The sequence below is a fragment of the Podarcis vaucheri genome, assembly GCF_965113315.1.
Source record: "Podarcis vaucheri genome assembly, chromosome: 4".
Lineage (NCBI taxonomy): Eukaryota > Metazoa > Chordata > Lepidosauria > Squamata > Lacertidae > Podarcis > Podarcis vaucheri.
The window spans coordinates 110,846,718-110,866,668 of NC_138762.1; the positions used below are offsets into that span (position 1 = coordinate 110,846,718).

At 43.4% G+C, this 19,951-nt stretch overlaps 1 protein-coding gene across 10 annotated transcripts in view; it reads right to left on the reverse strand.

Annotated features, from left to right (window-relative positions):
- Nucleotides 1-601: 601 nt before the first annotated feature.
- Nucleotides 602-19,951, reverse strand: part of PCDH17 (protocadherin 17) — a 140,928-nt gene continuing 121,578 nt past the window's right edge. For 3 of the 10 annotated variants that reach the window (XM_082221397.1, XM_082221399.1, XM_082221393.1), the window contains 2 exons: nucleotides 10,433-10,507; nucleotides 602-1,859 (listed from right to left, as the gene is read on the reverse strand). In XM_082221397.1, the coding sequence (XP_082077523.1) occupies nucleotides 1,174-1,859; nucleotides 10,433-10,507 (761 nt within the window). In that variant the 3' untranslated portion in view covers nucleotides 602-1,173. Of the gene's footprint in view, nucleotides 1,860-10,432; nucleotides 10,508-19,951 lie in introns of those variants that run through there. The other 7 variants (XM_082221396.1, XM_082221394.1, XM_082221400.1 and 4 more) reach the window with 5 other exon arrangements.

Consider the following 19,951-nt stretch of genomic DNA (forward strand, 5'->3'; position numbering starts at 1 on the left):
AAGGAGAGAACAAAACTCATAGAGTTTGACAGCTACTGAGGCAACACTTGCCATTTACATCATAAGCCCAAATATATTTTTTTTGCAACACAACTATATATTAATTTAATAAAATACACAATATAGCTCTTATACACTCAACAATTTGGCTCAAATGCACTGAATCTGCAATAAATCAATAAAAATATGTCATTTGATGTAAACACATTGAATCTTCTTACATTTGCACATTTAAATGGTTTTGTGTGGATTTGTGTTGATGTCTGAAATGTTTGCACTCACTTGAGCTATTTTAGTGTCCACAAATGAATTACAAAAGGTGTTAATAATGTTAATTTGTCTCCTCTAATATTACCTATCAAAAGGTAATTATTATTTGTGATCTCATATTATGCCTCAGGTTTAAAACATACTGCTAGCCTAGAAATTTTGCTGGACACTAAAGCATTTCCCCCCCTCTCCTTTCCACGTGAGTTAGTTGATGCAGGTGCAGGACAAACAAGGACTCTATCATTTCACATTGAACTTTAATATGGCATGAGCTGTGTTACTAATGACCAGAATATTTTTGCTGAACAATGTTATGGAATGGATTCTTGGGTTTCTTTCTCTTTTTTTCCCTTTTTTTTGGTGGCAGATAACTTTATACAGAAATGGTTGTCACAAATGAGTGTTAATTCTTGGTGGGGCCTGGTTGACTACAAGACTTTTTGTTTCTTGGTTTCTGATTTTGGGATTTTCAGTAGAAGCCTATAATGACCGCTGGAAATCTATCAGAGAACTATTCCACCCTGCTTTTTATGGAGTCTACACATAAACAGTGAACAACTATCAGTCCTAAAATATCAGGTTCCATTTGCCTATTTTCCCTTTATATCTTTCTATTAGATTGTCAAAGTGGCATCATTTTTCTCCCTCTTCCTTCCTTCTTGTTAACACACATCACGCCGTTCTAATGAAAGTTTGGTAAAAACGAAACCAGTGTTATCTGTGGAAAAAGATAGAGCAGTGAAAAGAACATACTTGTGGGCACTTCAGATGTTCACTAAAAGCCTTAAAGCAGCATTGGTCTTCGTTCATCCCTGTATAAATTTTAGAACCAGGGGAGTTTTTTTTTTTTTAATTCAGCAGAAGAAGCAAACAAATGCCAGGCTGTCTTTTGTGGTTTTTGTTTCATTTCCTCACAGCTACAGGGTCATTTCCCCGACAGTCCTGCAAAAGCTTGTCAATCTCCCGCACTACTTCCTCTGCATCCACTGACTCTCTCCCTAGTTCCCTGTTTGAACGGTCTATCTGCTCCAACACAGAGTCCATCTCAGCGGAGTCTCGGCTCACCCGGGAATGCACCTCAGCAAAGACCCTGGCCATCTGATCGGACGCAATGAAGGCAGCGTCTCTGGACTGTTTACTAGGAGATAGGTACTGGCTGTCACTGGCTGTCATGTACTGGCTGCTGGGGTCAGCCAAGGCTCCTGTTTTGACTTCGCAACTATCCAGCGGTCCTTTTGTTGAGGTGCAAGGCTCAATACAGGTCTTGGTTGGGCTGCTTGATGCTGAGGGAACCTCTTGGAGGAGAGGGCTCAGGGCACGTTTGGCTTTGAGATAAGGTTTCACATTGGCAATGAGAATAGTGTGCTCTCTCTTGTCTTTCCCAAATGTACAAAAAGTCTTTTTCCCCGTGGGGTTCACAGTTTCGTAAGTCTCAGTCTCAACATTAGCTTCCACTGTGGGGACAAAGAGATTTGTTCGATAATCTGCATTTTCAGCCTGGTTGGCGGCAGGGAACTGGGGCATCCAACATCTGTCAGAATGACCAAGCACTCGGCATTCATCTGTGCAATTAACACACTCCTCTTGTTCTGCAAAAACAAACAAGGGGGGGGGGAATACAATGCTTTTAAAGTCATTAATCAGCTGCCTCAATCAGATCACAGCTTGCTTATTTGATCACTGGCCATCCTCATTACAAAAGGAATCATAATTAAAACATTTCAGGAGCATTGCATAAACCAACAAGTTGAGACCATCGATTTATTTAGAACTATTCTCAAGGTACATCAGTGGCTCTGTAGCCCAAAGGAAGCAGAAAGGGGCCTTTAGGGAGCTGCTCTCCACGGAACTGAGCTTCATCTGTAAACTAATCTGCGGTAGAAATCTGTTTGTCTCGCTACTGCTTAAATCGTTTGAGAGAAGAGCAAATGGTAGTGAACTAACTCAAGAGGAATTATCAGTATTACTTTTTAACACAAGAACCAATAACCGAACAATGGCTGACTCTACATAAACACAAACACTTCATAAAAATTAAGCAAGCTGAGCTTTCATCTTTGACATCTCTGTTGTTTGTAAATGTTTTGCTGCATGGCAGTCGTGTAATAAAAAGTGTTTCTCAAAAAGCTTCCTTTTCTAGCAGAAAAGAACAGGAATGGAATTTTTCCGCTTCTGCGCATTGAGTACAAGCTTGTCAAAAGAGCTATTGCAGCTGTTTTATTAGACATGAGTATGGATCGTGTAATTGGCTTTTATCTTTTTTGCTTTTGTTTTGGTAAGAATCTGTTGGAAAATTTGATTTCTGCAGCACTTACTATTAGGAAGTGTCATACATTTACGTTTTCTTACAGCTGATAATATTTTCCAGTCAGATTGCTTTCTTCTCTTTTCTCAAGAATCGTTAACAAAGTGGATTTTCTTTTCTCTGCCATGATATTCTCATGAGAATTATCAAAATGCCTGGAGTTACAATGGGCAGTGTGTATGTGTGAGTGCATTTAGAGGAAGGGCGGGTGGTGTGCACATGTGAAAAATGTGTCCTGGACACAATGAACCTTCCATGAGATTCCTGCTGGCTGACCACCCAGTGACAGGAGTAAGGGGCAAGCTTTATCCCCCAAGTGCAGTGCTTTGGATTTCTTGGTAAGGCTGAATTGCAGGGATTCAGTAGCATGAGAAAAAGTAACAGGGTGGACTAAGGGGTACAGCTAACATAGGAGCTAATCCTGTCCATGGCGATCCCAGTGGAAGGAAGAAGGGGCAGGTTTTACTGTATCTCAACTGATTGTCGCTATTCACTTTGTACCACTGGGCTGAGTGTCAGCCACTGAGCCCTGGGACATCACCCCCCCCATCTGCATTGATACCCACTTTCATCTCCATATCATGACACACCCCCCAGCCTGGTTCGGTATGCTGGTCACACCAATGTGTGACAGAACCTAGAAACTGGTTTTCAAAGGAATAAATATGAAAGAAGTAAAGGAGTAAAATAGAAAATAAGAAAGTGAACTTCCTTAATAACAGTCTGGGTTTCCCGAGTATTCTGTAAAACCCTGTCAATCAAAGAACAAAAAATGAACACTGAACACAATATAGTCCTAGTTAAATTACATCTAATCCCTGTTCATTTCAATGGGGACTTTTAAACACACATACATTTAACTGTCTTTGGTTGAAGTCAGTGGGACTTATGTGCTTAACCTTGGCTGGATGATGTCCAGAGTATAAATAAGCTGATTGCATGTGTAGGGCTTTAATACTTTGCATATTATCTCCTAAAAGAACTATCATCCTTCTATATATTATTTAAGAATTGTAAAACATAATACATAAAAATGAAAATATCCCATATAGATTGCTCTGGCCACTCTACAACTGTGTAAAAAACACAAAAATCAGAACATTACTACTAGAAACTTTCAATGCATAGATGTGTACCAAGCCAGTCTATGGATGGCAGTGACTAATATATCCCTCTGAGGACGTGGCAGGGATTCACAGAATTACTTTATTTTCTGTATCTTGATGTTTCTGTGTTGCTTTTTGGCCTGACGGCTTCCACAGCAGCTCACAAAACAGTTTCCAAACTACCTAAGCCACATCTGGTGGACTATGACAAGCCCAGTAGAATCACTGGCATTTTTGTTTTTGAATGGCAGTCCTGCCCCCACCCATGTCACAATGCCACGTCACAAACCACATCAGGAACATCCAAACCATATCCAATTATACAAGTTTTGCCAGTTAGTCCACTGCTATTAGGATTTTCTGAGCAATAATGAAGATGATCTCCCTTTAAAATACACCAGGGAAAGGAGGCAGCCACACAAACCAGACAACAGGCTGAAGGTGGAAGAGGCAGAAAACGTTTTTAGAAAGAAACTGGCTGAAAGAGTCTTTTTTGTTTTCACCACTCCCTCCAGAAAGAGTCCCCTTGTTCTCTGTGCAGGTGGTCCATCCTCCCACTTCAAAACCTTACCTAAGTGACAAGGCCAGTCCAAGACATTTGGGTGTCAGGGGACAAGGGAAATCCAGATGGCATTTCTCCAAGCACACACTCCTAAAGACACGTTGCAGGCTCTGCTGGAAACCTCAAATGGGCAAACCCCATCAAGATGAGCAAGAGCTGCTCAGGAGAAGGCATATTCCTTGTTCCCTGCCTCCCCAAACCCTGGCGCAGGGGGCCTGTGCAGGAAAGGGCTTCCATTGCCATTAGAGCAGCTCTCCGTATCCCTTTCTGCCACCCAGGTCAGAGGTGCCTGCCTCCCACTCTGCCCCCCTGAATGGTGGCCCACAATTTCCCAAGGCAACCATCTCAGCTTGCCTGGTCTCAGCTGCTGGAACCGACCTACGTCACTACGGCTGACTCCACTACTTTCCTCTGAACGTGTGAACTAACGATCCTGGTTTGTATTTATGCTTGCAGTATTGACTAAACGTCCACTTGAGCTACCAGGGATTCCTAGCACCAACTGAATTAAATATGAAGAGGGGAGAGTGGTTTTAAGAGGAAATAAGCACGCATTGACCTTGAAGGGAAAACCTACCCCTTCTCCCTGAGCTTTTGTCCCACTGGGTTGGGGGGAAAGAAGGGAGGGGGGACATCAGCAGCTTTCTGTCTCTTTTATTCACCTTCCTTGCTTTCCTTTTTTATGTCACATCACAGAAAGCAGGTTTGAAGTATTGATTATCATATATTATAAGCTGCTCACCTCACCAGTAGCCTGCAATTTTGACTTGCTGCAGCTAGCAGACAGGAGAGAAGCAAATCGAAGAGGTACTCTTGTACCAACAGCAAAAAAAACAAAACAAAAAGGCACCTATAAACTCAGAGTGAACTGTTACCACCCACAGCTAAATGAGTATTTATGAGAAAGTGAAATCAATTTGAAAGGTAAAAATAAATATATAAAATGGGCCCTCCTCTCACACTGTGCAGCAGAAGAGGTTGGTAAGGTGATCTGCGCCATTGGTCTTTATCACAACTCAGGTCGACCTGCTTCTCTGGTTGAAAACAAACCTTTAACAGTCCAAGGGGGTATAATAAACAGCAGCAGCCCGGAGGCTTTGTCAGTCTCTGGAGGCACCGGGGTAAACAATCAGAACCGCTTTGTGCACATTAGGGAGAGCAAATCCGAAAATAGACCAGAGAAATTAGCAGCCATAGAAAGAAAAGGAAACAAGTTACCTGGAATTAACCATGGCTGGCAAGTCATAGCAAACAGGAAAGCAGAGAAACAAGGCAGCTGCAATCGAATTTAGAGTCGCAAAACCCCAGGATGCAGCCCAGAGAATGTGTGGTTGTGCTAATTGTATACAAATAGGCAGGGCTCTCCAAGAATACTGAACATTTAAAAAAGGGGTTACAGGGTAAGAACAAACTGAAATTACAGCTGTTGAAAACTGAAGTGCATGTGCCACCAAAATGGACAAACTAGCTACCAAGAGGATAATGTTTAAGCAGAATGATGGGGAGTAAAATGGCAAACAAGAGAGGCTTGGTATAATGCAAATTATTTTTATTTTTGAAATGTTTTCAGTGTGCATGTTGCAGCTTCTATTACCTTCTGGATCAATAGGAATTCAGCTTAATGTATTGTTTATAAGGTGTAACTGAATCCAATGGAACAGAAGTGCTTTGTCCATATGATGAATGTGCTTTGTGACCATTTTACGTATTTTTGGCACTAAAGTTTATTTATAGCCCCCCTCCCACCGTTTCCTCTGGCTTCAAAGCAAATGACAACTGTTAAAATAAATCAACAAATATGCATGGATATAAAGCTAAAATTATCTCCATTTCTACTACCTAGAAAAATGGATAGATGTCACTAATTTGGAGCAGGGTTGCCAACAGCTTTTTATGATGGCTTCTGATGTAGCTCCAGCCACTTTAGATCGTGTGGGAGGGGACAAGGATGTTCTCTGTCCCAGATCAGGACTGTCTTTTCTTGGGAGAAGTGAAACACTGGGCTGAGATACAAACACACAGTCCTGGAGTCCTGGAGAGCAGCTTCCCTCTCTGAACTGGCCGTAACTGTCTACCTTGATGACAGTCATATCAAGAAGCTGCTCATCAGACAATTTAGTCTCTTGCAAAAGAGCTTTTTAAAAATCAGGCCTGGGGCACAGTTTATAATGGTTGGGATTTTTGAAAGAAAAAACCCTTTTAAGTGTTTTTTCTGGAGTGACCCCTACACCAGGGTGTCTTCAGATACATAGGCACCAAATAATATCTATCTGAGGCATGTGGAACTGCTCTGAGTATTTTGAAAGTGGTCTTTCTTAATCTGTGAAAGTGGATTTAAGAAAATCATGAAATTAAATATGCCTCTTCAGGAATTAGACAAGCACTTTTCCTTATTCCTTGCCTTTTAGTAATTTGTTGCCCATTCCCACAGTTTACATAACATGTTTAAAATAAACCATATGGGATCATTTCCCTGGAGAATGAGCAGCACTGTCCATCCAGATTATATTATGGTTAATAATTCTTATTTTTGACAGCTTTTGTTGCTGCCACAATAGTGTCACAAAATCTTCTATAATTCATATCAAAATATCTCTCTCTCTCTCTCTCTCTCTCTCTCTCTCTCTCTCTCTCTCTTTTGGAGGGGAGCAAATGCCTGCTGGAAAAGGAGCTGTTATCACAAGGTAAAGTTAAAGGACCCTCGGATGTTTAAGTCTAGCCAAAGGCGATTTTGGGGTGAAGTGCTTATCTCCACTTTCAGGCTGAGGGAGCTGGTGTTTGTCCACAGACAGCTTTCCGGGTCATGTGGTCAGAAAGACTAAACCACTTCTGGTGCAACGGGACACTGTGATGGAAACCAGAGGACACAGAAATGTCATTTACCTTCCCACCACAGAGATTTATTTTGCACTGGTGTGTTTTCAAACTGCTAGGTTGCCAGAAGCTGGGACAAAGCAATGGGGGCTCATCCCATCCTGAGCATGGATTCGAACCACTGACCATCTGATCAGCAAATCCAAGAGGCTTAGTGGTTTAGACTGCAGCGCCACCTGCGTCTGTCCAGGTATCTATGGGGGGAGGGGGGCAGAAGAGGAAGGGATTCTCCTGATGAGAAGGATCAGCTAAAGTGCTTCTTTTGATGCTGAATTCATCTTTAATTACAATTGATCTTGACATAAATAAGCAGAGACAAACAAATAGAGTTTTATGTTCAAGCTCCACGTTATTAAACAGCTCTCTGGAATCTACATATTTATATTGGTCTAGATGGTGTTTTCAGCTAGGGAAAGCAATTAGGAGGGTTAGATTAGAAAACTGATTGGCAATAAATACAGAACAATTCCTGCCCCCTCCAGGGGCCTTGCAGTCTCTTTTCTGTACAAAACATTCTGTCTCTGCTAGGGCTAGCCCTATATATGCAAGCCCTATATATTTTGGTGCCTGAGGCACCAGATCCCACTTACGCTAATTAATCATGGGGAAGTCTGCTCCACAAATGTCATAAGAATAGATTGTGCTCCTGCGGGATTGTGTCCATCATGCACCAAGTCTGTCCTCCACATTCCAGCTCTGAATGACAACCATATTCTGCCTTCCCTTCCTTACTGAGAGGGTTGTCTCTAGATAGCTCCAGCTAGCCAAGGATTGCTACCATTGCTCCTTAAAGGAAGATGTATAGCCATATCTTCCTTTAATGTGGCCCATAAACTTCTTGCGCTTCTACCATTTATAATGTGTGACATCCATATTATGTTTCCTGGGAATCACTGTTGCCCCACACTTTCCCCTTCCTTAATCCAGATTATCCCTACCCAGCAATAATCTGTAGAGGAGGAGAACGCTCTGATCAAACCACCGCCAGTGGCAGGTGGGTCTTTGCCTCTCCTTCCCCCTTCTCCCATGCTTCCCCTTCCATTTCTCTTTCCATCTGGGCCCCCGTTTATTTCTGGATCTTGTCTCAATTATTTCTTTCTTCTTGACAGAGCTTATTCTACCGGAGCTTCCAAGCACCTTATGTCGTCTTTTTCTTGCACACTTGTGTGGTATTTCTGCTTGGCAGGGGGTTGGACTCGATGGCCCTTGTGGTCTCTTCCAACTCTATGATTCTATGATTCTTTGGCAGGTGATCTGTGGGAGGTGGCAGGTGTTTCCTTCATCCCCCTTTTTCTGCGCTCAGCTGGAAACTGTATTTTGCATGTCATACATTTACTACTTCACAGTTTAACATTTCTTTGCAGAACCAGAAACAATGAATTATTATTTTTTAAATACTTCCTCAACCTCACTTTTTACTATGTGAGGGGCAGAGGTTTGGAGGTGGGTGGGGTCTTGTTGGATTTTTGTCCCTTCCTTTAGCTAGACAGTCAATGAAATGTTTGAAATGGCTGCTAATGGAGGAGGAAGGGGTGCTTTACCACATTTGAATGGTTGGTTAAAAGCTACTTTTGGGTTGTTGCTGCTGTTTTTTTAAGGCTCACTATTGGCCCCAAAGTTTTACAGTATATTCCAGCATATTGTTTTGTGCATAAACTGATCCATGAAAAAAAAATTTAAATCATTTTTGCACTGTTTCTGCGGGGAGAAAGTTGCCATTTTTTATCGATTTAGAATCAAGTTGAGATGAACCTGAACTAGCAGCAAAAACCCTACATACTCCATTTCAGTAATTAAAATGACAATTTCAGATTAAACAGAAGTAGCTTCTGTGCATGTCTGCATTCATGCCCCAGGAAATTCCATTTTGCACATTTCCTGGGAGGATTTTTTTTTTGGGGGGGTGGAGTTAAACAATCCAGGACATGTGTTTGGATGTTGAGTGAGTGGTGCATTCCCAGTCTGATCAAAACAGAAGGGTGTGCGCTGAGACAAGATTTTATGCTCAATGTTACATTTTCAGAAATCCCAAGAACCATTTTTATTACATAAAAGTTGCTTTGGGACGGTTGAATAAGTGGCAAAGGAATGGGAGAGAGGGTGCTTAACTCTTTCAATGGCCAGTATTTTTCTGCTTTATCTCCCCCCTCCAATAATCTGTGGCACCCCGTTAAGTTCCAAATACACCTTTACAAGTACAGCAAGCATCTGTAATGGTAACAAATGAGGGAGGGTGGCAGCTGACATGGAAAGGGTTAATAATACAAAGATGCTCAGTGTTGCTTTGCTCTCTCCCATTCAATGACTCCCCCAGTGGTATGGCTGTAACAGCCACCCGCCCGCCTCCCACAACAATTGGGGGGAAATTAAATGTGTATCTATGTGAAATGTGTATCTATCTTCCTAAACATTAGGAAGAACTTCGTGACAGTAAGAGCTGTTCGACAGTGGAATTTGCTGCCAAGGAGTGTGGTGGAGTCTCCTTCTTTGGAGGTCTTTAAGCAGAGGCTTGACAACCATATGTCAGGAGTGCTCTGATGGTGTTTCCTGCTTGGCAGGGGGTTGGACTCGATGGCCCTTGTGGTATATTCCAACTCTATGATTCTATGATCCTATGTTTAATTAGGCCTGGAAAGGGTTAAGGGAAGATATTTCAACATGAATTCAGCATGCATTATTTCAAAGGCAGTGAAGAGCTGATGGACTAGTAGTGGACCTAATTTTGGTCCATCACAGCTGGGATGAACTGCATAAACAAGAAGGTTATTTAAAAGGGTCAGAGCTGCTCTTTACTCCCCATCACATAAAAAAAACCCTTGTACGTAAACTGCTTCTGAGAAATCTGAGTGCCAGTTCAAACACAACCCTGTGAATGAGACTCCCTGTGGTCAGAAGCCTCTGGGTGAGAGCTCTTGGGTCTGGACACAGCGATAGCCGCTCCCAGCCCTGTGCAGCACAGCCACTCGCCTGCCGCTCCTGCTCACTTACCCTCCTGCAGTGTCAGGCTGCTTGAAGCAAGGGAGAGAAACAAGAATGTCTCTTGGTTCCTCTCTGCTGTTGCAATAAATAAAACAAAAAACTGAGCTCTGACGGATGATGAGCAAGCAAATGATCCACACTTGGAGCGAGCTGGCAGCAGCGCTCTGTGGGTGGCTGTAGCAGCAGTCAGAATTCCTTCTGTTGCCACCCAGAGGCTTCTCTCCACACTGAAGCCATTTTTAGGCCTCTGGTAGGAACATGGACATAGTCTGCAATTCTGACATTAAAGTTAGAGTTAATATATTCATGCAAGAAAAAGAAAACAATGGTTGTTACCTGAAAATTTTCCTTCCTTACAGCGGGCCGGTCCACAGAGCCCAACAATGGGTCTTTGGCCTCTCCCTTGCTGTTCTGGAGGAAAATTGGAGCTGTGAGTTATAAAGCAGAAAACACCCTTCATGCCATACTCCCCAACAACCCGCATTATGCTTGCTAAATTTTAAATGTTCACAGCTGAAATCTGTGCCCAAAGCAGGTTCAAACCTGGACCCTCTGAAAGACAGACATGCACATCCTTGTTCTCTTGGCCCCGCAGCCTGGCTACCCTGCCCCCTGCACAGGTAAGAGATACAAAAACCACGAAAGCCATAAATCTGTCAAGCACAGAATAGTGAAAATACTAACAACATACCCTCCAACATTTCTCTGGTGAAAACAGGGGCACCCTATTCCACCAATCATCATCATTACCACCATAATGTTACTATTTCTTACCCCGTCCCCCATCTGACGGGGTTGCCCCAGCCACTCAGGGCAGCTTCCAACATATATAATAAAACATTAAACATAATAAACATAATAAAACACCTTCAGGTGTCTTCTAAAGGTTGTATAGTTATAGTCATGGGGGAAAGTAAGTGCACCCTCTTTGAATTCTGTAGTTTTACATATCAGGATGTAACAGCAATCACTTGCTCCTTAGCAGGTCTTAAAATTAGATAAATACAACCTCAGATGAACAACCACACATGACATATTATGCCGTGTCATGATTTAGTTAACAGAAATAAAGCCAAAATGGAGAAATCATGTCTGAAAAACTAAGTACACCTTTACTGCTTCCATAGGAACTAAGAGGCTATGTAGGGGCTGCTAATCAAATGTCCTTGCTTAACTGATCATCAGCAAGTGTGCCCACCTCTATAAGAGCCAAGGTTTTGGCAGTTTGCTGGTCTGGAGCATATAGGTGTGCTTTAACACAATCCTAAGGAGGAAAGATGACACAAGGCTCTTAGAGAAGCAGGGGATGCTGCCCCGGAAACTGGGAAGAGTTCTAAGGCCATCTCCAACCAATTTTATGTCCATCATACTACAGTGAGAAAGATTATTCAAAAGTGGGAAACATTCAAGGCAGTTGCCAATCTTCTCAGGGGTGGACGCCCCAGCAAATTCACCCCAAGGTCAGACCTAAGTTAGCATGTTAAATGTTAAGGTTCATGACAGTACAATTAGTAAAAGATGAAACAAGTATGGTTTGTTTGGAAGGGTTTCCCGGAGAAAGCCTCGTCTCTCTAAAAAGAACATGGCAGCACGGCTTAGGTTTGCAAAGTTGCATCTGAACAAACCACAAGATTTCTGGAACAATGTCCTTTGGACAGATGAGACCAAAGAGGAGATGTTTGGCCATAATGTACAGTGCCACATTTATCAAAAACCAAACACAGCATATCAGCAAAAGCACCTCATACCAACTGAAGGAGTGTCTCCACCCCCATCGTTCAGCCCGGATACTGAGGTCCAACGCCGAGGGCCTTCTGGAGGTTCCCTCACTGTGAGAAGCCAAGTTACAGGGAACCAGGCAGAGGGCCTTCTTGGTAGTGGCACCCGCCCTGTGGAACGCCCTCCCACCAGATGTCAAGGAAATAAACAACTATCTTACTTTTAAAAGACATCTGAAGGCAGCCCTGTTTAGGGAAGTTTTTAATGTTTGATGTTTTATTATATTTTTAATATTTTGTTGGAAGCCGCCCAGAGTGACTGGGGAAACCCAGCCAGATGGGTGGGGTATAAATTATTATTATTATTATTATTATTATTATTATTATTATTATTATTATTTCAAGTACGCTGGTGGAGGGCTGATTTGGGCTTGTTTTGCAGCCATACAACCTGGGAACCTGGCAGTCATTGAGTCAACCATGAACTCCTCTATATACCAAAGTATTCTACAGTCAAATGTGTGGTGATCTGCCCAACAGCTGAAGGACAAGGATCCCAAGCACACCAGAAAATCTACAACAGAATGGCTGAAAAAGCACAGAGCCAAGGGGTTGCAATGGCCCAGTCAAAATTCAGACCTCAACCCAACTGAGGTGCTGTGTGGGACCTTAAGAGAGCTGTGCATAATGAACTGAAGCAATGCTGTAAAGACAAATGGGCCCCAAATCCTCCACAATGATGGGAGAGTTGGATAAGGTCCTACCACAGCCATCTTTCCCAAAGGGCCAGGTGGGGCATCGTGCCAGGGTGCCGGCCTCTCAGGGGCTCCCCAGCTGCGCGGCTTTGCTGGCAGTCTCACCTTTCCCTGCATGCCCACCAGCTGCGCCCCGCCAACCATATGGCTGGTGGACTTGCAGCTTCCCTCCCAAGCTTCTGCGGGGATCGCTCTCCTCCCGAGGGGGCTTGGGAGGGAAGCTGCGCTCTCCTCCCGAGGAGGCTTGGGACGCGTGCAACTTCCCTCCCAAGCCTCTGTGGGGATCGGTCGCCCTCAGCGTCATGGGGGAGAGTTGCCCCCCACAATGGCTGGCAGTGCGCAGCTACGGCCACCCCAACACTATCTGTGGTAATTTGGGGTCGCTGGGCGGATATTTTCACCCCGGTGCCACATCTGCTAAAGATGGCCCTGGGTCCTACAGAAAACAAATACTTTATATTATGTCATGTTATTGCTGCTAAATGTACTCTACAAGCTATTGAATCATAAGGTGTACCTAGTTTTTCATACATGGCTTTTCCATTTTGGCTTTATTTCTGTTAAATAAATCATGACACAGTGTAGTATGTCATGTGTTGTTGTTCATCTGAGGTGGTATTTCCCTAATTTTAAGACTTGCAAAGGAACAGATAATTGTTATTATGTCTTCATATGTAAAACTACAGAATTCAAAGAGGCTGCACTTTCTTTTCCCCATGACTGTACTTATTCCCTTGGTTTGAGAGTCACATAACTCCATACCCTCCAACATTTCTCTGATAAAAATAGGGTGGTCCAAAGGAAAAGCGGGACAATCCAGGATCACATCAGAAACCAGGATGGCTTCTTTAAATTTGGGACTGTCCCTGGAAAACAGGGAAACTTGGAGGGTCTGTAACTACTGTGTTTCTTTTAAGGACACATTCATATATAACTATTCTTCAATGTGTTGGTCAAAACAAGTAGGACTTACTCAGAGGATTTACAAATGCTTATTAAGACTTGAGAGTGGATCCATTACATGGAAGGGGGAAATATCTGGAAAAAGTGGGGTATTTAACATCTTGGTCTGCATTCAAAATCCCCTGTAAAGCAGGTAAATGGACTGAATAAATAAATAAATTGTTGTGTGTGTTGGCTGAGCTGCAAACAAAAGAGTTCATTCACAAAGAGAGTACCATAAAAATATGGAGTTTTGAACTGGCATCCCAAGCAAGAGGGCAGCTCCAGGTACCCGAGCATCTTAGAACCGGTGATCAAGTGTCAAGGTAACAAGCAAGTTAAGAAGCTGAGTGACTGGAGGCTAAGTGCCTCCCATTTAATTAATTAAGGCATCACTTAAACTTTAGCAAGGGCACAGTCAGGGTGTGCTAGAAGATAAATCCTGTAAAATATATATATATAGTTCAGGAGCCAAATACTAGGAACAATAAGCCTGGACAAATGCATTTTCAATTCTGGCCCAGAAGGAAAGCTACCTCTAAATTAGCAGAGAAGTCTTGAGGGGCAATAGTAAACCAGAAACCAGGATTAAATACCAATTTTGGAGGAGTAACCCCACCCCACCCCTACCCTTATATGGCTCCACACAATGGAGCAAATGGGAGATATTAAAGGTGGTATTAGCTTTTGCGTGTTCAGACCCAGAGACCTCCCCCCTAAATAAAAACACATTTTAGTTTTGGTTTTTGGCAGAATTTAGGCCACAACTTTATTGCTTACAGAAAAGTGAGTGGTTGCATAGGCTCTGGTTCGACTAGCTCCCTGCATCCTTGCAGGCAGCGCTGACCCAGGGCACCAGCATAGGTCAGCCAAGGGTGAATGCCTGATGTAGGTGAAAAGCCCGGGAACAGACTCTGTCCACTCCCCAGATGCTGCCCTGGACTCTGGAACGGGCACAACCCCCTCTCAGGCGCTGACCAAACCAAGTTGAGTCCCTGGATTCCTTTAACGGAATACCTTTCACATAGGGATGGCGAGACCGTTCTCCCATCCCTATCACATGAACAAGTGCCCATCTGCAACCTTACAAGTTGTGATGATTTGCTACGCAGCAGGCGAAACCCAAATGGCAACAGCCAATCAGCCAAGTGGGGAAATTTCTGCCATGCCCCTGTCCCAATGACAGACGGCACACGACGGAATAGCAAGGTCAAGCGCAAAGCCCTAAAAGTAGGGAGAGGTGGGCGGGTGTTCCGATGCACGAGCCGAAAGAGGAAGTTCTGGGTCACGTGCATGGGTATATATAGGTCCCTCGCTCCGTTTAGACTGCGCCCCATTGGCCAGATTAAACCCAACACCGAGGGACCTACCAATTGGGTGTTGTGGCTAACCAATCAACCCACCCACAACCAGGAGGTCAGTCTTCAGGTCTCACCGCAACACATGCCCTCTTTTAGGGAGGACACAATTTAGTTCCAACGCAGTATAAGTTTCAGTTTTTTAGGGTAAAAGGGACAGCATTTAATGAAAGCCTAAGAGTAGGACTCAGCTGAAAATTTCAGCTTCCAGTTCAATTAGCACCAGTTTTAAAAGTAGTTCAATTTTTCAATACTAATGTAAATCACAACTTAAACTGCATGGTTGCTTGCAGTATAAAAAGCTTTAGTTACCATATAGCACAGACCTGGTTTAAGGTATTTAGGGCAGCAAAATCAAAATGGCAGATTCCAGGCCAAGTCAAAGCTTCGTCTTTCAGTCCAGCATAAAAACTGTTTAAAGTTCTGGAGGGACTTCAAGCTCCCACTCCCAGGCCATAGTCCCCACCCAATGTCCACTTCCCATTTAATCACTGCCCATCATCTACTCCTTAAATTACCCTTGTTCTGGCCATGACAATGAGGTAAAATTTCTAGATTCCCTAAATAACTGCAACCTAGAACAGCTGTGGTCATACAAGAGATGAGAGGGGGTGGGGCTCTTAATCGTAACTGGCATCTTGCTGTGATGTGTCAGTGCTGTTGAACTGACCAGGAGCAGCAGTCAGAGTGCTGTCGAATTCAACATATTTTGAAATGGCCAAGGAAGTTCAACACAGTAACATTTGACTTCAAAAGAGGAAACTCCCCTCAAATGAGATCACCTTTCAACTTCATTTTTTACAAAAGGATAAATTTTTCAGGAATGTCAGAGGGTTGTTCAAAACTTCAAGAACAGAAGCTCATATAGAACATATTCTACAGAATGCCAGGGGAGCAGGGAGGACAAACAGGACCAGGAGAATGCTAGCATGGCTAACAAGCAGAGTCAGGGAAGCTATTAGAGGCAGGAATACTTCCTCCGGAAAATGGCAATATAGTGGTACCTCGGGTTACGAACGTAATTCGTTCTGGAGGTCCATTCTTAACGCGAAACCATTCTTAACTTGAGGCGTGCTTTCGCTAATGGGGCCTCCCACTGCTGTGTGATTTCCGTTCTCATCCTGGGGCAAAGTTTGCTACCAGGAGACCTACTTCCGGGTTAGCGGAGTTTGTAACCCGAAGTGTTTGTAACCCGAGGTACCACTGTACTCTTGTTCAAGAGAGAACAAAAGAGGAACACCAACTTAAGTAAAAGAAATGCAAGCAGTTAACAAAGCATGAATGCAACACTTCCCTTGCAAAACAGCACAGAAATAGACATTACAGTACACTACTATTATATCAAATTCACTGATATGAATTAATTCTGTTCAGTCTAAAGGTTAAACTACATGTGATATGGGGGATCCATGACTGAATCTTCTTACCCCTTTACTTCAAAGTAGCATGGGGAGAAGGGCTGGTAATTTAAATGGGAAATCATGCTGGCAGTTCAAAACTGCATACACACACACACATGCAGACAGAGATGGCATTTAGGGAATGTCCCTATATTTCAGAGCACATATGATATTTAGGACCAATATCTATGGTCCTTCACTGGCTCCACATGTCTTTATGGTACGGTAGATGCATGTCACAGACATGAATTCAGGTTTCAAAAAAGTCTGAAATGAGTTAATAACATTGGTAAAACAAGTAACCACAATGACGGCTGTTTAAAAAGGGCAATTTAAATCTTTGATATATGCAAGAACAAGCCTTTGAATTGTCCTTTGCCCTCTTCCTCAAAATACAAACCAAACCACTTATTTTAGCTAGAGGATTTTTATCAGGATGTCTCCTTCAATTAGAAGATGTATTTTGGGATTAAAAATAGAACTGACATAACTACTTGTGGTAGGGATTTGTTTATCCGCATGGCCCAAGGATAGTTTAATAATGACAGATAAATGGAATGCACTTCTGCAGCATATCAGGAACATCTCTGTACTGCTTTAAACTAGTCCTTTGGTTCTCCTAGCCTAGTGCTGTGGCTCTTCAGGGTTTCAGATGTGAAACAGGCCATTGATTTGGGCAGCTATGCAAGAGACACTTGGATCACATAAAACATTTGGTGTACTTGCAGCAATAGTAATGGTGTTTGTTTGTGACAGTTTCTGCCATTCATATTAAGCACAGAAATATCTGTCAGTATCAACAGCAAGATGTGTCACTGGAATGGTGAGAGCCCTCCCCAGAATTGTGGCTTTGCACCACAGGAAAATAGCCCTTGCTGAAGTGAAGTACTTACACAAGGAGGAGAACATGCGCAACAGCTTTATGCAGTAACTGCATGATCCCCCCGACTATGCCAACAGAAGACAAAGTCATTACCAGATGCGGAATGGATGGAGCTCTGGAGATGGATGCAACCATGGCACTTCAATAAATGATAAATGGCATCTAGGCTCCCTATCCGAAATATGGCCAGTTTTTCCAGCCAAACCTTGACCCATATGCCTCTTTCATTATGTCCACACGTCTACAAATGTCTGCTGCAATAAAACTATGTTTGCGCTGTAAAAGCAAGATGAGAGACTATTAATACGTTGGGTTCCAGGAAGGCAGATGGTGTACCAGAGACATAAACATCAATACTCCTGTAATGCAAGCAGTGGGATTTATTGCGATGACCATTTCACTAAAGGTCACCATAAGCCTGCTCTCCCCCCACCTTTTTTTTACTGTTAGATGGATCTGGTAGACAAGACAAAATCCACACTGAATGACCTGTAGGAAGGTTAGGAGGTGTAGGAAGAGTCGTCACCTGCCAATTCTACTCTTGATTATCAGAAACACAAAATAAAAACTTAAAATTCTGTTTGAAAACAAATCAGTCTCTTACCAGGCAACCCAAACTATATACAAGTGGACACATCTGTTCATCCACCCACGTTTTGCCCTGGGCTGGGCTCACCACTGGTGCCCCAGACCATGGAAAGTTGCCCGTGAGGGAATGTGGTCATTGGGCTGAAACAGGCTTCCCCACCTTTGCTCTGCATTCCTGCGACAAAAGTGGGAGGGGCAGGGACTTCTAAACCTCTTTATTTGTCCCTCAGAATTCTCCCTAGGCCACACCTCCTCTCCACAGGCCACGCCCCCTCACTAGCCCTGCTTGGCATGCAGATGTCTTGCTCAGATGTCATGCCTCCTGCTTGTCTGGATGCAGGATGGAGAGGGGTGTGTGAGCGTGAGCAGAAACTAGCATGCCATTTCCATTCCTTGCTCCACCCACTTTTGCCATGTGGCCCTTGGAAAGTCACCCAGAATGGAATGTGGCCCTCAGGCTGAAGAGTAGCCTCACCCTTGTAGGCCTCCTGAGCAGGCCAAGTCCTCAATTGACTTTTTAATTTATTTATAAAATGCAACATTTTATTTTATTTGTTTTTGCATTTCTGCGGACCTCAGAGCTCCACCATGAGCATGCTGCTGTTTCTCTGCAGTTTCGGTTGTAGCTGCCATCACTACCTGAGTTCACTATAAGAAGCCGTGCTTCTTGAGCAAGTTATGATAGCCAAAAGCCAGTGGTGAACTCTGCATTCTTCAGTGTAGGACAAGGGCTTTAAGTTTGTTTTCACTGTAGTTGAAAGGAAAAAAAGAAAGTGATTTCTGTGCACCACAGGAAAGACTGGAAACTGGCAGAATTTCTTTCATCCAAAAAGTTTGTGAATCGCTTGCCCTCCATAGTGATAATGATGTATTAGACCAACATTCCCAGCAGGTTCATTAGTGCTTGACCAGATGGCATCACAAACTATGACTTTCCAGATCCACTGAATTATGCTTCATTGAAAGCATTATTACACCCAGGTGAGAGATTTCCTGGATGAGGTTAGATGGCTTCTCTCTGGGTTATGGGAAAATCCATGTTTTGTCCAAAAGCTGAAATGCTACAAGTCTGCCCTGGCTTTCTGCCTCTCTTTGTTTCTAGGTTAGCAGATCACTCCATAGCCAGGAACTTGGTGCTCTCTTTGTCTGGAAAGATTTTAGGGCCATAATAAAAACCCTCTGCTTGCAAGGCAATTGAAATACTCCCCACCCCTCGGAAACCCAGTCATGCATCCGTAAGAAAAAAATCAGTAAGGTCCTAAATGAAGTATGAAGGTGCCTCACAGTAACTTAGTCCTAGATAACCACATGCAAAGCAATCACACAACTACTGACATTTTACAAGTGTTTTCTGTAGACTAGCTTAATAAATGAACAAGCTGCTTTTTCTATTTTAAACTAGTCAGATGATCACTGCATTTTCATGTGTGTTATTGGTATCTAGGATTGCCAACTACAGCTTCTAATTCCCCGTGCACTTTGAAACATAACATGAAGTGTCTGTGTTGTTCGGTTCTTAGTAGTTTTGTTCTCCTTGAGCTTCTGGACCAAACTGGGATGCCCTCTCTTTCACCCCAGGGTTCAGCACTGACCTGTTAGCAGGCACAGAGGTAATTCTCCTCTCCCACAGTTGGTCAGCACAATGCCTACAGATAATAGCTGCCACGGTAGTCTCCATTATCAGGATGATACAGGGTAAGTAGAAAGAGACAGAGAGAGCAATCCAAACCCACGGTTTGCTGGAATTAGCAGAGTTTGAAATAGGCAGCTCTCCATCCGAAGTCTTTCATCCTGGCTCAGATGGAGAAAAGTGGAAATAAGCTGTCTGGGCCAAGGCCAGAGTAAGCCCTCCAAATGGGGCAGGATAGAACAGGGGCAGACTTAGCCCTGCCCCAAAATCCTTTCAGCTCAGTCGCATGATCAAGACACCTAGCAGAAGTTTCACTGGCAAAAAGGATGGTGTAAGTCAAGCTCTATTTTAAAGGGTTCTTTTCACTCTGCCAGGCTCAGCCAGCAGTAATTCCCACTTCTGTATGGAGTTTGCCCTGGAAGAAGGTGTGGGGTGGGGGAAAAGCACACATATGCTATGCCCCAAGTGGAAAACCCAAGTGTGTGGGAGGGGAGAATAAGGAAGACAGTAAGGGTCTCCATAACTTGCTCCTTTGTTAGGGTTACCAGACGTCCCCGTTTCTCGGGGACAGTACCAGGATT